At 40.9% G+C, this 20448-nt stretch overlaps 1 protein-coding gene and 1 pseudogene across 2 annotated transcripts in view; one reads left to right on the top strand and one right to left on the bottom strand.

The window, feature by feature from the left end:
• Positions 1–1502: 1502 nt before the first annotated feature.
• LOC308610724 (UDP-N-acetylglucosamine--peptide N-acetylglucosaminyltransferase 110 kDa subunit-like) lies at positions 1503–5367 on the top strand (the record flags this gene model as incomplete). The annotated part of the gene is made up of 1 exon (XM_081259754.1): positions 1503–5367. The coding sequence occupies one exon, from the start codon at positions 1503–1505 to the stop codon at positions 4641–4643; it is 3141 nt and encodes a 1046-aa protein (XP_081115880.1). The 3' UTR covers positions 4644–5367.
• Positions 5368–15976: 10609 nt separating this feature from the next.
• The window catches only part of LOC308610723 (ferritin light chain-like), a 41920-nt pseudogene continuing 37448 nt past the window's right edge, over positions 15977–20448 (bottom strand). The window contains exon 2 of the transcript in view: positions 15977–16660. The product of the transcript in view is annotated as a ferritin light chain-like (transcript). The remainder of the gene's footprint in view (positions 16661–20448) is intronic.

The raw sequence follows: 20448 nt of genomic DNA, 5'->3' as shown, positions 1-20448 counted from the left end.
GGTATGCTGGCCTCTCACTGTTGTGGCCTCTCCCCGTTGTGGGGCACAGGCTCCGGACATGGAGGCTCAGTGGCCATGGCTCACGGGCCTAGCTGCTACGTGGTATATGGGATCTTCCCGGACTGGGGCACGAACCCGTGTCCCCTGCATCGGCAGGCAGACTCTCAACCACTGCACCACCAGGGAAGCCCTGGGGTATATTCTTGACAGAAGGAAATTTCCGTTTTGACTAAGCATTGAAGAAAACTGAATCTTTGACTTATCCTTCACATGCCTGATGATTGAAATAATTTTCCACAGAATAACTTCTGGTTTTATACTTTTCAGTTCTTTTTTTCTTCTTCAAACGCACATGCTTTGAGAGCTGTGAAGTGCAAGACATGGCTATATTGTAGGGTGGTTTTTGTCCTTACGCTTCTGTGTCTTGTCCTAGTTAAGTCAGTAGAGTAGTCAGTAAGAGTACTGGAAGTTATTCCTGTAATGGGATATTATATAGTCAGTTACATATGGTGGTGTCTGAAAATCACATAATAGCCTCACTTAAAACATCTCCTTAGCCAGATTTCAAGAAAGCCTGTGACCAATCCAATATGATCCAACATAGCAGAATATGATAGAAGGAAAATTGACAAAGAAATAGACGCTGGACTTACCTGATGGAAATAAAAATATCTCACTTTTGACAATTTTGCAAAAACCTATAATGACATGAACTAATTTCTAGGGTTCTTCGTAGGACCTAAAAAGGAACCCATAGAGTTGTGGAACAACAATAGAAGCTACTGTGATGAGAAGCCCGGACACCGCAACAAAGAGTAGCCCCCACTCGCCGCAACTAGAGAAAGCCTGCACGCAGCACTGAAGACCCAACGCAGCCAAGATAAAAATAAATAAATAAATAAAAATAAATTTATCTTTTAAAAAGTGATACTCAGGTTTGAGGCATGAGAAATTTGATGAGGAGAAATTAGCTCATGTTTGCAGAACTTTTAAAATATCAAACTCAGTCTCTAAGATTTTAGCATTCTATACAACATCGGTTACTTATTAGTGGTTTGGGAAGGCCAATTTAAAATTTTCTCATCTTACTGTATTGAAATTCACGGCCCTAATGTTCTCCACGTTGACTATATGAATGATGAAGAAAAGTCAATCATGTATTTCATTTCCAACTGGACAGAAAACAATATTTTGAAAAGTGTTTGGCCTACTGACTTTTGATTTCTTCTAAGGCAAATGGATAGGTAATTTTTATTCCCTGATTAGGAGAAAAATGGGGGAAGAGGGCAGGGTTAAGAATTAAGATTTCAAGAGCATGAGAGGTAGATGGCCAACCATAGTTCCTAAGGTTCGGTGCCGGTAACTGTTGCCGCCGCTTAAGCATGCCAAAGCAGTGGTACGGCTGCTGCGCTCGTGTTTGCTACCACTAGAAACATTCTTGCCAGTAGTGGCGGCAGCGGGACTCAATTACTCCCTTTTTTCACTCTCTCCAGAAGCTCCAGATGGCGTCTTCCGTGGGCAACGTGGCCGACAGCACAAAACCAACGAAACGTATGCTTTCCTTCCAAGGGTTAGCTGAGCTGGCACATCGAGAATATCAGGCAGGAGATTTTGAGACAGCTGAGAGACACTGCATGCAGCTCTGGAGACAAGAGCCAGGCAATACTGGTGTACTTTTATTACTTTCATCTATACACTTCCAGTGTCGAAGGCTGGACAGATCTGCCCACTTTAGTACTCTGGCAATTAAACAGAACCCTCTTCTGGCAGAAGCCTATTCGAATTTGGGGAATGTGTACAAGGAAAGAGGGCAGTTGCAGGAAGCAACTGAGCATTACCGGCATGCATTGCGTCTCAAACCAGATTTCATCGATGGTTATATTAACCTGGCAGCCGCTTTGGTAGCAGCAGGCGACATGGAAGGGGCAGTACAAGCTTACGTCTCTGCTCTTCAGTACAATCCTTCTTTGTACTGTGTTCGCAGTGACCTGGGGAACCTGCTCAAAGCCCTGGGTGGCTTAGAAGAAGCCAAGGCATGTTATTTGAAAGCAATTGAGATGCAACCGAACTTTGCAGTAGCTTGGAGTAATCTTGGCTGTGTTTTCAATGCACAAGGGGAGATTTGGCTTGCAATTCATCACTTTGAAAAGGCTGTCACCCTTGACCCCAATTTTCTGGATGCTTATATCAATTTAGGAAATGTCTTCAATGAGGCACGGATTTTTGACAGAGCTGTGGCAGCTTACCTTCGTGCCCTAAGCTTGAGTCCAAATCATGCAGTGGTACATGGCAACCTGGCTTGTGTATACTATGAGCAAGGCCTGATGGATCTGGCAATAGACACCTACAGGCGAGCTATTGAATTGCAACCACATTTCCCTGATGCTTACTGCAACTTAGCCAACGCTCTCAAAGAGAAGGGCAGTGTTGCTGAAGCAGAAGATTGTTATCGTACAGCTCTCCGGCTGTGTCCCAGCCATGCAGACTCTCTGAATAACCTAGCCAATATCAAAGGAGAACAGGGAAACAGTGAAGACGCAGTTCACTTGTATCGTAAAGCATTAGAGCTCTGCCCAGACTTTGCTGATGCCCATTCAAATTTAGCAAGTGTATTGAAGCAGCAGGGAAAACTGCACGAAGCTCTGATGCATTATAAGGAGGCTATTCGAATCAGTCCTACCTTTGCTGATGCGTACTGTAATATGGGAAACACTCTATGGGAGATGCAGGATGTTCAGGGAGCCTTGGAGTGTTATACTCGTGCCGTGCAGATCAACCCTGCATTTGCGGATGCCCACAGCAATCTGGCTTCCATTCACCAGGATTCAGGGAATATTCCAGAAGCAATTGCTTCTTATCGCACTGTTCTGAAGCTTCAACCTGATTTTCCTGACGCTTATTGTAATTTGGCTCATTGCCTGCAGGTTGTCTGTGATTGGACAGACTATGATGAGCGAATGAAGAAGTTGGTCAGCATTGTGGCTGACCAGTTGGAGAAGAATAGGTTGCCTTCTGTGCAGCCTCATCATAGTATGCTCTATCCTCTTCCTCATGGCTTCAGGAAGGCTATTGCTGAGAGGCATGGGAACCTCTGCTTGGCTAATATAAGTGCCCTTCATAAACCACCGTATGAACATATAACAGACTTGAAGCTCAGTGATGGTCGACTGCGTGTAGGATACGTGAGTTCTGACTTTGGGAACCATCCTACTTCTCACCTTATGCAGTCTATTCCAGGCATGCACAATTCTGATAAATTTGAGATATTCTGTTATGCCCTGAGCCCACATGATGGCACAAACTTCCGAGCGAAGGTGATGGCAGAAGCCAATCATTTCACTGATCTTTCTCAGATTCCATGCAATGGGAAAGCAGCTGATCGCATCCATCAAGATGGTATACACATCCTTGTAAATATGAATGGTTATACCAGGGGTGCTCGAAATGAACTCTTTGCTCTCAGGCCAGCTCCTATTCAGGCAATGTGGCTGGGGTACCCTGGGACTAGTGGCGTGCTTTTCATGGATTATATCATCACTGATCAGGAAACGTCACCTGCTGAAGTTGCTGAGCAGTATTCTGAGAAACTGGCTTATATGCCCCATACGTTCTTTATTGGTGATCATACTAATATGTTCCCGCACCTGAAGAAAAAAGCCGTCATCGATTTTAAGTCCAATGGGCACATTTATGACAATCGGATTGTGCTGAATGGCATCGACCTCCAAGGATTTCTTGATAGTCTATCAGATGTGCAAATAGTCAAGATGAAATGTCCTGATGGAGAAGACAACGCAGACAGCAGTAATACAGCTCTTAATATGCCTGTCATTCCTATGAATACTGTTGCAGAAGCAGTTATTGAAATGATTAACAGAGGACAAATTCAGATTACAATGAATGGATTCAGTATTAGCAATGGCCTGGCAACTACCCTGATCAACAATAAGGCTGCCACTGGAGAGGAGGTTCCCCGTACCATTATTGTAACCACACGTTCTCAGTACAGGTTACCGGAAGATGCCATTGTGTACTGTAACTTTAATCAGTTATACAAAATTGACCCATCTACTTTGCAGATGTGGGCAAATATTCTGAAGCGTGTTCCCAATAGTGTACTGTGGCTGTTGCGTTTTCCAGCAGCAGGAGAAGCTAATATTCAACAGTACGCACAAAATATGGGCCTTCCCCCAAACCGTATCATTTTTTCACCTGTTGCTCCTAAAGAGGAACATGTTCGGAGAGGCCAGCTGGCTGATGTCTGCTTGGACACTCCACTCTGTAATGGCCACACCACAGGGATGGATGTCCTTTGGGCAGGGACCCCCATGGTGACTATGCCAGGAGAGACTCTTGCTTCCCGAGTTGCAGGTTCCCAGCTCACTTGTTTAGGCTGTCTTGAGCTGATTGCTAAAAATCGGCAAGAATATGAAGAGATAGCTGTGAAACTGGGAACTGATCTCGAATACCTGAAGAAAATTCGTGGCAAAGTCTGGAAGCAGAGAACATCTAGCCCTCTGTTCAACACCAAACAATACACAATGGAACTAGAGCGGCTCTACCTACAGATGTGGGAGCATTATGCAGCTGGCAACAAACCTGATCACATGATTAAGCCTGTTGAAGTCACTGAGTCGGCCTAAATAATGACTGTGTGCCCAGGAGAATTACCCCTGTAGCTGAGCCTCAACCTTCTGGGGGAAAGGGAACTACTTTTTCAATAGCATGGTGCAGATGGGTGACAGACAATGATAAGAAATAGCACAGCCAGACTTGCTTCCTGCATGATCACGATAGGGAGAGACCCAAGAGATGCGAAACTGCTGTTCCACAAGGAGTCTCCATCGAATTTTGCAGCAGCCAGGTGTCTGGAAGGTCTGGAAGGTAAGTCTGGAAGGTCTGATCTCCCTTGGTCTTCCAGGGGATGGATGGTTAATGTGGAAGGGAGATAGAGATTGCCCAGCCGTTTTGTGATTATCACGGATTGATTGAGTCTTCTGAATTAATTTTTTTCTTTCTATTTTGGGTATTGGAGCTTTTAAAAATGTTTGGTTTCAGGTATTTTTATTCATGTGAAGTGTATATGATTCTCTTGAGATAAGGTTTTAAGCTAAAATATTCCTTGTTTTAGTTTCTGATCTCTACCGATAAATGGGGACTTTGCTGGTGTAGTCTTTTTATAGGTTTTATAAACCACTTGAGCCTCTATCAGTCACTTTAGTGTCTGACATAACGTTTGGAACTCTCAGTGCTTTGTTGGTCTGTAGATGATGGCTTCAATTCTTTTTCTGGTCCGTTTCCTTCTTCCCTTCCCCCCACTTTAAAAATTCTCCTGTAACTTGGCTAACAAAATACCAAGTGTGATTCAAAACCTCCCAGAGTGTTTCTCTTCAACACATCATGTGGTGCCAAATGAAGATTCTTAGGAGTGCTTATTAATTATGAAGGGCACAGTTGTGGTACTGTCACTGACGATAATAATAATGGATTTTTGGCCTAGAGTTTTGACCTATTTCACCAGTGTTTTACCGTTGACTGCCCCTCTATGCTGCTTCCAAAAGTGATAGTGTGTGATAAGGTTTTTACTTTCATTTCTAAAGTTTGTTTTTTAGGTGAGTCCTGTTCTTCCTTTTTCTTTCAGCAGAAATGAAATCCCAGGTAAGTATAAGTATTCAAATATTTGATCAGTAAGTCACAGTTATCTCCAGTACATTAAATAACTTTCATCAAAAAACATGTTATAGGTAAAAAGCTCTGAAGGACCAGCTATGTATATGATAATTATGTTTCAGGCCTTCTAGGGTATTATATATAATAACTTGTCTTCTGGTCGTGGTCTTGAAGTCTTTATGGATTCAGCCTCAGTAGTAGCGAACTGCACTGCTACTTGGTTTGGAGTACAATTTAGACTTTAGCCCTCCTGGAGGTTGAGTTTTTGGTATTGAAAACCATAGGAATGAAATTATTGTATTTCAACAAAGGATCGAGGGCTTGAGGCTTAAACAAGCCAACATATGTGTGGGAAGCAGTCAGCCTTGAGAGCAGGCTACGGACATGCCAGGCATGCCGCCGCTGATCGAAGGGACTGTCCCTACTTGTTCCTCTCCTTGTTCCATTCCACGGGAGATAAATCACCAGGGCCCAGAAATCATAAAGAATGTAAAATGAGACAAGCCAATCTGTCTCCACCCTGCACGTGCAGGTTATTTTGGATGATTCTGGGTTTATGGGTTTTCTGCCAGGGAAGTTAACCTTGAGCCGAGACAGTCATTAGATAATGTAAACCACCGTCTGGCAACCTTCCCTTTTCTAGTCTATATAATCTGCAACTGTAGCATAATAAAACTTGCCTTGCAACCATCAGTTGTCTTGGTCCTTCTGACCCCATTCGTCGGTGCTACTTCAGTTCCTTACCCCGTCCCTTCTGACCCTGGGCGGTGAAATCCACTTTCTGAGACTGGTCCGTGGCAAGTGGCGCCCGAACAGGGACCTGAAGCGTGAAGCCAATGAAAAGAAAAAGAAAGTGCAGGTAAGAGAACCCTTATGCAAAATATGTGTGGACACGAGTATAAGTGAAACTAATAGAGGCATAAGGCAACAGTCAGAAGTAAAATAAGATGGGCTCAAAGGGCTCAAAGGAGCGTGAATTATTTGCTCCGGTTTTACTTTTGATGCTTAAAGCTCGGGGTAATAAAGTTTCTACCTCACAGTTGACTGAATTTTTTCAGCATATCCATGATGTATCTCCCTGGTTTCCTGATGGCGGCTCTGTGACATAGAAATCTGGCAGAAAGTTGGAGAAGATTTTAAAAATTATTATGAGTCTCGAGGGCCTACTCATACTGCCGTTGTTACATTTAGTTTGTGGAATCTGATAAAAATATGTTTAGGTTCTTCTCATGATAGTGTTGATTTGAATGTAAAGTCAGAAAAACATAAGCCTCTGACAGAAGAAACGACTGTATTATCAGCTACTGTGTCGCCACTTCCTAAACCAAAAGAGCTAATAAATTTAAATATTTCAGATGAAGAGGAACATTTTGACTTAACAGATGAGGCTTTTAAACATAAAAGAGAGAAGTATCCTGAAGATGATTTTCTAATGGCTATAATAGATAAGTCAGTGAAAAAGCTGCAAATTAGTAAGGACTGTCTTCCTCAAAATTCTCCATCTGTAAAACTGCTCAGTCCCTTGCAACGTGCTGTACAAGCAGCAATAAAACGAGGAGAAGATCCTATTTTCTGTTGTCCTGTCACGGAAAGACCTGATCCTAATAATCCTCAACAGGCTATTAGGGAGCATCAGGCTCTTCCTTTTAAAGTTTTGAAAGATTTAAAATCTGCTTGTGCTCAATATGGGCCCACTGCTCCTTTTACTACTGCTATGGTTGACACTATTACAGGAGAAGCTCTTCCCCCTGCTGATTGGCAGTCTATTGCACGAGCTTGTTTAAATGGTGGAGATTATTTAATATGGAAGTTTGATTTTTATGAACGGGCTGCTGAACAAGCAGAAAAGAATGCTACCCATGATATTCCAGTTGATTATCATATGCTGATTGGGGAAGGACCATATATTTCTTTACAAGATCGATTAACTTATCCCTTTGTTGCTTATCCTCAAATAAATCATTTGGCATTACAAGCCTGGAGGAAATTATCTTCTACACACAAAACTGAGGATCTTTCAAAAATTAGACAGGGACCTGATGAACCATATGCTGATTTTGTAGATAGATTGTTACAGCCGGTGGGGAGACTCATTGTGGATGGACTCACTGGTACAAGTGTAGTTAAGCAACTTGCTTTTGAAAATGCTAATAATGCATGTCAGGCTGCGATTCGACCTTGGAGAAAACGGGGAACATTGAAGGATTATATTCGCCTTTGTGCAGACATTGGGCCTGCTTATATACAGGGTGCTGCTATGGCTGCAGCATCAACTAAAGTGGGGTTTAAAAACAATCCAAAGAGAACAAAGACTAGTTTTAAATGCGGAAAGGCAGGTCATTTTGCTGGAGAATGTAGATCTTTTCACTGTAACCCTGGTCCTTCCTTCCCGACTCAAAACCCTCCAGATGGTCAGAAAATCCCTGGTTTATGCCCTAAATGCAATAGGGGAAAACGTTGGGCACGAGGTTGTCGCTCAGTGGCCCACAAGGATGGAACACCACTGTCGGGAAACTCCTCCCGGGGCCTTCCCCGGCCCCAACAGATAATAGGGGCAATGTCTGTGTATCCTCCTCAAACTATCAATCAGACATTAACCAAAAACAAAAACATACAATATCTTTGCTCTCCAGAGAAACAGCAGGAAGCGCAGGACTGGACCACAGTACCTCCGCCCGATATGTATTAACTCCTGAAATGGGTCCTCAGGCCTTCTCTAAGGGCATCTGTGGACCTTTACCCAAGGGTTTGATGGGACTATTATTGGGAAGAAGTAGTGTCACCATGAAGGGTTTAACTATTATGCCAGGAGTTATAGATTGTGACTACGAAGGAGAAATAAAAATCATGGCACAAACTATTAAAAATATAATAATGATTTCTCCTGGGGATAAAATTGCACAATTGCTACTTTTGCCCTTTGTACCTCATGGACAAATTTTACAACATCAAAAGAGAGACACAAAGGCTTTTGGATCATCTAATGCTGCCTACTGGATTCAGAAGACAGGGAAAGAACGTCCAGAAAGGAAATGAACCATTAATGGAAAGGTTTTTTCAGGTTTGTTAGACACTGGAGCTGATGTCTCTGTTATGACACAGATTCACTGGCATAAACAGTGGCCCGTTAGTCCTACTATTACAGAACTTCAAGGAATAGGACAGAGTTCTTCTCCTATGCAAAGTAGTCAGTTATTATTATGGCAAGATAGTGAGGGCCATTCAGGATACTTCCAGCCTTATGTTTTGCCTAGGCTGCCTTTAAACCTCTAGGGCCGAGATATATTAAAAGAAATGGGAGTATTACTTTATAGTCCAAATTCTCAAGTCTCTAATATGATGTTGGATCAAGGATTTCTTCCCACAAAAGGGCTGGGAACAAATCAACAAGGAACTGTCTATCCTATTGATGTGAAAATAAAAAATGATAGGCAAGTTTTGTGTTTTTCTTAGGGGCCTTGGATTCTCCTCCACTCACTGCTGATCCAATTACTTGGCTGAGTGATGACCCTGTATGGGTGGGCCAATGGCCCCTCACAAAGGAGAAATTAGAAGCTGCAGAACAATTAGTACTGGAACAATTAGGGCATTTAGAAATTTCCAGTAGTCCTTGGAATACTCCTATTTTTATTACCAAGAAAAAATCTGGAAAATATAGGTTATTACCGGATCTAAGAGCTGTTAATAAAACTATGCTAATAATGGGAGCTCTTCAAGCAGGCCTACCCTCTCCAACAGCCATACCACACGATTATCATCTTTTAGTTATAGATTTAAAAGATTGTTTTTTTCACTATTCCTTTGTTTCCTGAAGATAGAAAACATTTTGCTTTTAGCTTGCCTTCCTTAAATTTTAAGGAGCCCACGAGGAGCTTTCAATGGGAAGTATTGCCTCAGGGCATGGCAAATAGTCCTACATTATGCCAAAACTATGTGGCTCAGGCCTTAACTCCTGTGAGAAAAAGGTTTCCAACGTTATATCTCATACATTATATGGATGATATACTTTTAGCCACTGATAATATTTCTTTATTAGAGACTGCTTTTCAATTTTTACAACAATCCTTACAATCATTTGGCTTGGTCATTGCCTCAGAAAAAATTCAAAGACAATCTCCATTTTTCTATTTGGGAAAATATATTGATAACACTACCATTAGGCCTCAGAAACTGCAAATTCGAGTTGATAATTTAAAAACATTAAAGGATTTTCAAAAATTACTTGGAGACATTAATTGGCCAAGGCCTTCCTTAAAACTTACTACTGCTCAATTAGAGCCTTTGTTTGATATTCTTAAAGGTGACTCAGCTCCTTCTACTTCACGCTCTATGACTCCAGAAGCACTTCAAGCTTTACAAGTAGTTAATAGAGCTATCAGCTCTGCACAGTTAACTCGAATGCATACTCACCTGCCAATTTCTTTAATTGCTTGTCCAACACCTCATGTGCCTACTGCCATCTTATGGCAAACTGTTGGCATTATTGAATGGATTCATATGAAAACTACATCCTCTAAGGTTATTAACCCTTATTTTGAACTTAGTAGTAAGCTAATAATGCAAGGTAGAACTAGATGCTTACAACTTCTGGGTATAGAACCTTCTCAAATTATTATCCCTTATTCAGTTAATCAACAAAATTGGCTTTTTCAACATAGTAATGAATGGGGTCTTGCTCTTGCAGGATTTTCAGGTGCCTTGGAATGCCATTACCCTGCTGATAAATTGATCCAATTCGACAAAGTTAACTGTTATATCTTTCCTTCTATAATTAGGCAACAGCCTATTCCTCATGTACCTTTGGTTTTTACAGACGGTTCTTCTTCAGGAGGGGCTACTGTAATCACTGACGACGGAACAAAACTCATTAAACAAACTTCCTTGACTTCAGCTCAACATGTTGAACTGTATGCTGTCATGATGGCTTTTAAACATTTGCCTTCTGTATCTTTTAATTTGTTTTCTGATAGTAAATATCTTATCAGCTTATTATTTCTTCTGGAGACTGCGACCAGAGGACATACTAATGACCCTGAATTATCATCCTCTTTTCGTTTGCTTCAACAGCTTATTCGTTCCCACGATGGCCGTGTTGCAGCTCTGCATATCCGTGCTCATTCTAACTTGCCTGGTCCATTGTCTAAACTTAATGTGACTGCAGATGTTTTAACTCGATCTAAACGTGATCTTTATCCTGTGCGTTTTCCTCCCAAAAATAAAGTTAAAGTTACTCTTCCTCCTCAATCTCTTTTCCCTAAAGCAGGACATATCCCAAATTACCGTCCTCCTCCTTTCCGTTCGTCATGCTGTCAAGAATGGCTAAGGTATTGCATTCATTATCTTCATACTGTTGATACTCATGGTCCATGTCCTGGACACCCTCATATTATGGTAAGTTATGATCAAACTGCTTCACAAGCAGCACAGCAGTCGCATGCTTTACACCATCAGTCGGCGGCTACGTTACGCAAAGAATTTTCCCTTACTCGTGAAGCCACCCGACAAATTGTTAAGCAATGCCCACAGTGCTTACCTCACCTTCCTGTTCCACATTATGGTGTTAATCCTCGTGGATTATTACCTAGTTATTTATGGCAAATGGATGTTACTCATATCCCGTCTTTTGGGAAATTACAATTTGTTCATGTCACTATTGATACTTATTCTGGTTTCCTCTGTGCTACAGCACAGACCCGAGAAGCTACTAAACATGTTATCACTCATTTATTACACTGTTTTGCTTTTGTGAACCTTCATTTTACAGGAACCAACATTACTCTTACAGGCCCGGCTACCAGCCGACGAGAGGATCTTAAGGATACCATCATTTGGTATAAAAATGGGCAAGCTATTAATATTAGAGGTCGAATCTCATATGCCTCGCCACTTTGGGATTCCGCTATTACTATGGCCAAGGTTCCAGGTGAAGATTCAGGAAATTATTTCTGTATGAAGCATTTACTTGGAGGACAAGGGATACTTATAGTTGGACATAAGGTTACTATTCTTAACAGAAAATCAAAACCTCAATTTCCTCCTTTTATGACCATTAACTTTGCTGGATCCAATTTTGAATGTTGCAATGCATCTTGGAATAATAACCAAATATGGTGTACTACAGATCATACCAAGGGGTCAATTCTTCTCTCTTCTATTCCCATCATAGATAGGTTTATCACATTTCAAAAGAACTGGGATATATGGAAACTAGCTCTAACTTATTCCAATACACCTGTTATAACTTGTGTTGCTCCTCCATATACACTTTTGATTGGTTCTATTAACATTGGTAATTCTTCCAAAGGAGGATATAATATTAGCTGTGTTCATTGTATTTTTAGCAGTTGTATGTTCCCTTCTGCAGGAACACAATCTGTGCTTATACTAAGGCAACCCATATATGTTATGGTGCCTGTACATCTGAGAGAACCTTGGTATGAAGATACTGGAGTACAGGCATGGGTGGAACTCTCTAAAGCCTTGCAGAGAAGGAGACGCTTTATTGGGTGGCTAATAGTAAGTTTACTTGCCTTGGCTGCTCTGTCTGCTACCGCGGCTACTGCCCGTCTTGCTCTTTCACAGAGTATTAATCATGCTCACTTTGCTAATCAATTATCTCAAAATACCAGTCTTGCTTAATCTTTACAAAGTCACATAGATTTACAGATTAATAACAAGTTAGATGAATTTAAAAACGCAATTTTGAGGATTGGAGATCAGATTAAAATTAAAATTGAGGATGCGTTTAGCTTGTCATGCAAAGTATACGTGGATTTGTGTTATTCCTTACAAGTACAATGACTGTATTTGGGAATGGGAAAAAGTAAAAATGCATCTGCTGAGTGTTTGGTCAGATAATAATATTAGTCTTGATCTTAAGAAATTAAATGCTGAAATTCAGGATATACAACATGCACATCTTGATGATATTTCACCAGAAGATGTAATTCAAACTTTACTGGATCATTTAAAGTGGTTAAACCCTTAGTCGTGGATTACTAGAGGGTTGTCAGGAGTTATTACCCTGGCCATAATTTGCCTATTATTGATAATAATCTTCTCATGTCTGTTTCGTATCCTCATGCTTCAGTATACTACTCTCGGCACTAAGCTTCATGGAATTATTTTGCAGCAAAAATTAAAAAATAAAGAAGGGGGACCTGTGGGAAGCAATCAGCCTTGAGAGCAGGCTACAGACATGCCAGGCATGCCGCCGCTGCTCGAAGGGACTGTCCCTACTTGTTCCCCTCCTTGTTCCATTCCACGGGAGATAAATCACCAGGGCCCAGAAATCAGAAAGTATGTAAAATGAGACAAGCCAATCTGTCTCCACCCTGCACGTGCAGGTTATTTTGGATGATTCTGGGTTTATGGGTTTTCTGCCAGGGAAGTTAACCTTGAGCCGAGACAGTCATTAGATAATGTAAACCACCGTCTGGCAACCTTCCCTTTTCTAGTCTATATAATCTGCAACTGTAGCATAATAAAACTTGCCTTGCAACCGTCAGTTGTCTTGGTCCTTCTGACCCCATTCGTCGGTGCTACTTCAGTTCCTTACCCCGTCCCTTCTGACCCTGGGCGGTGAAATCCTCTTTCTGAGGCTGGTCCGTGGCACATATGAATATGTTTTTGTCTTGCTGTACTGCACATATGCTGTCTAGTAACAGATATTTTGTCTGCTATTAGTGTTTTAGATTATGTCTTTCCAAAGCGCTGAGGCAGTGCACCTATTTTGATGTTGCAGCTGATGCCTGAACGTATCCTAGCTGACAAATTATTGATTAATAAAAACATGAATTTCTGAAAGATTTGTACTGTTAACCAAAATCTGGGCAAGGAGTCTCAAATGTAATTCTTAGCCAGAATTACATGTTAATGAACCATTTAACAGTGTAAATCAAGGAACATCAATGTAGGGATTTCTTTTCATTTATTTCTTACCTGCTTGAAATAGCAGTTAAAGGTTGCCAGCTTGGTTGCAGATGAACAGACATTTGAAGTTCCCTGAACTACGTAATGTGGAATAGGATAGTAGACTTCCAACGCCCTCAAGGCTGTGACCTTGCAGCCATTTTACATAGCACATCATCCTCCTATAGGGATGAACCTTTCCCTGGCCCGAAAAGTAGCCACTCCGTTGAAGCTTTGCTTATTGTAACAGGCTTTTGTTTCCAGGTTACATGTCTGTGGAAGACTTAATTCTGAATAGAGATATAGATATTACTGGAAACTAATTGTTTTTGCTATTATACTCTGCTTTATCAAAAAAGTAAAACATTTAAATTGTGCTACAAAAATTCAGATGTCTTACAATCTTTAAACAATAAATGAATGAATTGCCCTTAAAAAAAAAAGAATTAAGCAGTTAGTTAAGCTGTTGGTCCCACATCAGACAAATTATCCTTATACCTCCTGTCAATATTGTTAACAGAGACTGTTATTTTATTAATCCTTATGATCCCATGATTCTTTCTTTCATGTTTCGGGGCACAGCAGGTGAGAGAGTGGGTTTGTTAAGCTGGGTGGGTTTATCCTTCTTTTATGCGTTCATTCAATTTTCTGTTCATTTACTTATTGTATACATATGGCAATAGAAGCTGCTAAGGCAATGATTGCTATTCTGCAAAACAACAAGGCACAGAAGCAGATGTCTTATTTCCGAGATTTCTCCCCCCAGGATTATTATGATTAAAGATCCTTTCCCCCCACTCCCTGCAGAGGACAAGGGGCTGCTCGCTGGAGGATTTTTAATGACTTGGGGAAAGGCTCAAATATCCCCCCATTATGGTAATCCACCCCAGGGGCAAACCACACAAGAATATTATGAATTTATTTTATTTTTCTATCCTTGCAAAGGTAATACTCAGCTCATTAGAATATGAAAACTATACTGTCAAATTTCAGAATTACATGGATGAAGAAAATCACCAAAGTGGCATCATATCATGTGTGTTATAGCTGTATTTACTATATTGACTATATTAAATATGTTGTGTTATCAATGTATTGTATAACTATATATTGAAAAGGCAAAATGCTGTAACGTATTTCAGAGAAAATAATTATGTTGGCCAACCCCAAATTGTACATTGTAGACGGGTCCTAGGAAAAGAAGATTTAATTCATAGTGAACAAGAGGTTAGCTTCTGTTTTCAGCCATGTGCTATTTCAAGAATTAAACATCATGAATAATACAGGATATAAGAGGAATAGTCTAAAGATGGAAAAGCACATTTTGATTAGGAAAGAGAATTTAAGTCTTTTTTTTTAAGGAAAACTGCCTTATTACTATGAGATAAGAAAATTGTTTCCTTCTTTTCTTCCTTGCTTTCTTCTTCTTTTTTTTAACCTTTTTAATTTTGGATATTTGACCTCTAAGCTGAGATGACTGAAAATGCCTCCTCTGGGCATCAACCTTTTTGAAAGACTTTTTCCCCCTCCCTAAGGGCTATTTGTCTCTTGGAGGCTTTGTCTACATTACTCCTCAAGAGGCAAGCATTTGTCCTTGCACTAAATGCTGACATCTCCTGATAAGAGGGAAGCTGCAGAGTAGAAGAATTGAAGGTCAGTATGTTGATATTGGTCTCAAGCGCACTGATGTACATTTGTGTATTGGGGAAGGGGAGTGAAGCTTGAGAGTGGGCCAGTGGGGAGGGGTAAATATTTTGTGATGCTGTCTACCTATGGGCTTATAAAGTTTACGGCTGCATTAGGAGGACAAGCATTACCATTAGCATGAAAAGTAGGGCAGACCTCAGTTGCAAAAGCTTCTAGCCATACACATAGGGCAATACGTAAATGATACACCTTATTGCATTCACCCATTCACCCTCCCCTGTTCACGCTAATTGGAAATTTCCATCCATTTCAGAGAAGTAACACAACTATCAATCATTTTCCCTGGCACGAATCTTCCAGGAGAAAGAAAATGGAATACACCTAGCGACAGAGCTCACGCACTAGTAGTCCATGTGTCTTAGATTTAATATCTGATGACTAGCTGCATTGAAGCCAAGAGGTGGTTCACAAAGTTGCTGCACATTAGAATCACCTGGGGAACTCTGAGACCTTCCCGTGCCCAGGCTCCTCCCTAGACCTACTGAATCAAAATCTCTGGGGCTGGGACCCAGACACCAATGTTTTTCTTCAAAGCTCTTTAGGTAATTCAAACGAGCAGCAAAGCTTGAGAACCAGCCCAATAATGGGAACAAACTTATTTCACACAGATAAAGTGGGGCAATTCATATGTTAAAAGAACGTGAATATATGTATATATTTCTTTTTTTCACTTTATTCTGTTTGTATTTCAAATAGGCTTTTTTTTTTCCTTCTGCAAAAAGCATTATTGTTTCCATTTGGTCCAAGGCTTGGGAGAGGGCTCCAGGGCGGTTACAAAGCTGCCTAGTGGCTGCAGAGCGGGGCTTCAGGCAGAAGCTCTGACGCCAGAGGGTCTCCTCAGACGCGGCTGGACTTCAGAGACTCCTGTTTGGCTCGAGGGTGAGCCTTTCAAAGAGATACTCGCCCAGCACAGCCTGCGGACCAGCCAGCCTGCGGAGGTTGGTCAGGTGGTCTCCCATCTTCTGGATGAGTTTTACCTGCTCCTCCAGGAAGCGGCTCTCCAGGAAATCACAGAACTGGGAGTCTGCACGGGCAGGACCCAGGGCGCGCAGATCCGTTAGTGCCTGGTTCAGATTCTTCTCCCTAAGAATGGCGGCTTCCACAGCATCCTGGGTTTTACCCCACTCATCCTGAGAAGGCTTCTGCGCATCCTGGAAGAGGGCGCGGCCGCAGCACTGGTTTTGCATTTTCAAGAGGCGCTGGGCGCCCTCACACTTCTCCTCAGCCAGTTGGCGAAAAATGTGGCCCATACTGTCCAGAGTCCCATTGTTGCTGTCGAAATAGATGCTCAGAGAGAGGTAAGTGTCCACAGATGCATGTTGAACAGGCGGTGGACGGCGGCCTCCACCTCGGTGGAATAATTCTGACGAACCTGTGAACTCGTGGTTGATCAGTGATAAGGAGCTAAGCTCAAAAACTGGTGTTGGCCTGTCCTGGAGGCTGAGGATAGCTGAGTGTCTGATTCCAAAGGTTGCGAAAGGAAGAAAGGTTGGAAGGTGGTCGGGGGCTGGAGCAAGGAGCGTCCCTGGGTCTGTTCATTCCAAACACTGTTGAAGCAAAAGACAGATCTGCAGGACTGCCGAACGCACTGCCTCAAATAGGCTTTGATATAAATGAACAAGAAGTCCAAGCAAGGACAAAACTTACCCTTCCTCCCACCAAAATAGCTGGTGATACTAGAATCTAGATCTGGGAAGGGATTCTTCCATTACTTTCTTAACATTCCAAGCCACTGGAGCAGTGGTTCTCAAAGTATGGTCACCTTGTAACCAAGCAGTACCCTATGGGGCCTTCCTAGGACAGACCCATCCACCATATCCTCTATTGTAGTTTCTCTCTGAAGTACTCAGATAATAGTATCTCAGGCATATTTCTTGAGTTTTCAGATGCTAAAAACCACCACCCAATGGAAGAAATGAACTCCTTGATGATCATGAGCACGTAGCCCTCAGACCTCCTGGCACCTAAGGATGGATAATGTTACCTGCCTTGTGGCCTCAACATCAGCCAATCAGAGGATTGTGCACGAGCTGATCACATGCCCTGGGATGTCCCTCCCTCACCTGGCCTTTAAAAATGCTTTGCTGAAATCCTTTGGAGATTTCAGGGGTTTTGGAACACGGACCACCCCTCTCCTTGCTCGATCCTGCAATAAACCTTTCTCTTCTCCAGACTCCAACCTTTAGGTTTGTTTGGCCTCACTGTGCTTCAGACACATGAACCTGCATTCGGTAACAACTTGACCAGCTTTACCAGCGTCCCCTGATAATGTGTCAGATATTCAAGTTTTAGGGCCCTATCCCAGCCCTATGGAATCAGCAACTCTAGTGGGGCTCAGTGATCTCTGTTATAACAGGCCCTCCATATGATTTTTATTCACCTTAAAGTTTGAAAATATCTGCATTGTCAGCTGGCCAAAGTGTCCACCAGCAGGTGAAGGGGAGTGATGCCTGGAAAAGATAGGGAGTAGCCAAGGCAAGTACAGCAGCATTTGCCGTGGTAGTAATGGAGAATGCCTTTTCTCCACTGGTTGGCACAGACTAGTATCTGGGAGCAGTGGCAGGGTTATTTAGGATGCTTTACAATTCAATGTAGTGACCGCTGTCCTGGTTTGCCAGGGACTTCCCCTGTGTGAACACTTAAAACCTCATCCTGGCAAACCCCTTAGCCCTGGATTTGAAAAACTTAGGGAATAACATGAAATTTAGGGGAAACATGATCTAGGATTTGGGCGAGTCACAAGTGCTAATTAAAGCTAAGCAAGTATGGTCAGCATCTAGCCTTCTTTACCCCTTTGTGGGAAGGTAAATCTGATTGGGTGAAAGGACTTATTGTTAAGAAATCTTTGTAGAAACATCCCCTTCTGCTTAGTCTGCTGGTTCTCAGTTCTGGCTAGACACTGGCATCGTCTGAGGAGATTTAAAGTTATTTTATTGGTCTAGGATGACCAACAGTCAGTGTGAGGGTTTTTAAAAAGTGCTTCAGATGATTCTAATATGCAGCCAAATTTAGGTGCCACTGCTTAAGCTTTTGAACCACTGCTACATATTTTCACCTCATCTTCCTATGAGAATATCCAACTGTAGTTGAGGTTTGTTTGTTTTTCTTTTTCTTTTTTTAACTCTCTTATTATAAGATTTACTGTCTTAAATAAGATTGAATGTACAGAAAATCCTGCTAGTCCATCTGGTACAGCTAGATACTTAGAATAATATCGTTAAGATATATACCATTTAAGTACTGTGACTGGCCTTTTTAAAATTAACATATGCATTGAATTAGTACAATCTCTTTTGAAGTTGTCATGTTGGGGAGCTATACCTGTAATCTGCTGCCATTGCTAAATATCTGGACAACTCTTATTAGGAATTGTTTTTAAAAATCTTTAGGGATTAAAACCAAGAGTGCTGTATTATTTGTACTGGGACCACAAAAACCTCACGAAGTTTCCCCACTGTACCTTCTACCCCCATCTCTAACCCTTGGCAACTTCTAATCTGTTCTCTATCTCCACAGTTTTGTTATTTTAAGAATAATATGTAAACATAATCATGAATTACTTAATCTTCGGAGATTGGCTTTTAAAAATTTTTTCTTCAGCATCATTCCCTTGAAGTTCATTTTAATTTTTGCATATATTAATAATTTGTTCCTTTTCGTTGCTCCGTAGTATTCTATCATAAGATTTTATCACAATTTGTTTCAACATTCATCCATTGAAAGACATTTGGGTAGTTGCCAGTTATTGGCTATGATAAATAAAACTGCTATGAACATTTATGTGTAAGTTTCTGTGGGAACTTAATTAAGTTTTTGTTTCTTTTGGATAAATGCTCAAGAGTACAAGTACTGCGTTGTAGGGTGAATCTACTTTTAGGATTAAAAGAGACTGTCAAGCTGTTTCTCAGAGTGGCTAAACCATTTTATTTTCCCACCAGTGACGTGATATAACTTTTCTACGTACTTGCCAGCATTTGATGTTGTCACTATAATTTTAGTTATTCTCTGATATCTCATTATGGTCTTAATTTGCATTTCCCTAATGCTAATGATGTTGAGCATCTTTTCATGTGCTTCTTTGCCATGTGTATATTCTCTTCCATGAAATGTCTGTTCCTGTCCTCTGCCTATTTTCTAGTTGGATTTTTTTAAGTTGTTTGGAGAGTTCTTTGTATATTATAGATACAAGTCATCTGTCTCATATGGGATTTTCAAATATGTTTTCCCACTGTGTAATCTGAGTTTTCATCCACTTAAAAGGATCTTCTATGAAGCATTTTTAACTCATTTTGATGAGATACAATTTATCAGTTTTTGCTTTTATTGATCATACTTTCGGTGTCAAGTCTAAGAATTATTCACCTAGTTCTAGATGCCAAAGATTTTCTATTTTTTTTTCTAAAAATGTCCTGCTTTTACATTTAAGATTATGATCCACTTTGATTTAATTTTTGTGTAAGGTGTGGAGGTTTAGGTTAAGGTTCATTTTTTGTTTGTTTTTGTCAAGGGATGTCCAACTGTTTCAGTACCATTTTTTGAAATGTCTATTCTTCCTTGATAGCTTTTGCACTGCTGTCAAAAACAGGTTAAATGTATTTATGTCAGTCTATTTCTGGGTTCTCTATTCCATTCCATTGATCTATGTATCTACCCTCCAAAATTACTGCAAAGTCTTGAAATTGGGTGGATTAATTCCTCCCATTTTAATCTTCCTTTACAAATTGTTTTAGCTATTCTTCAGCCTCTTCTTACCATACAAATCTTAGAAAAAGCTTGTCTATATCCGCAAAAACCTTGAGGGCATTTTAAGAGTAATTGTGTTAAGCCTCTTAACTTGGGGAGAATTGACATCTTTATTATGTTGTGTTTTCTAATCCATGAACAAGGTATGTCTCCCTATTTGTTTGGGACTTTAAAATTTTTCTTCATCAGCATTTTGTAATTTTCAGTATAGAGGTCCTATAAATGTCCTATTGGGCTTGTATTTAAGTATTTACTTAGGTCAGTTGTAAATGGCATCACATATTTTAATTTAAGCTTCTACACATTTGTTATTAATATATAATGTGATAAAATTGTGTTGATCTTGTACTCTAAAACATTTACAAACTAATATTATTTCTCAAGCTTTTTGTGGATTCCTTGGTATTTTCTCCATTT

Source organism: Mesoplodon bidens (assembly GCF_964165515.1).
Source record: "Mesoplodon bidens genome assembly, contig: HAP1_SCAFFOLD_637, whole genome shotgun sequence".
NCBI lineage: Eukaryota > Metazoa > Chordata > Mammalia > Artiodactyla > Ziphiidae > Mesoplodon > Mesoplodon bidens.
This window is presented reverse-complemented; position numbering and strand designations above follow the sequence as displayed.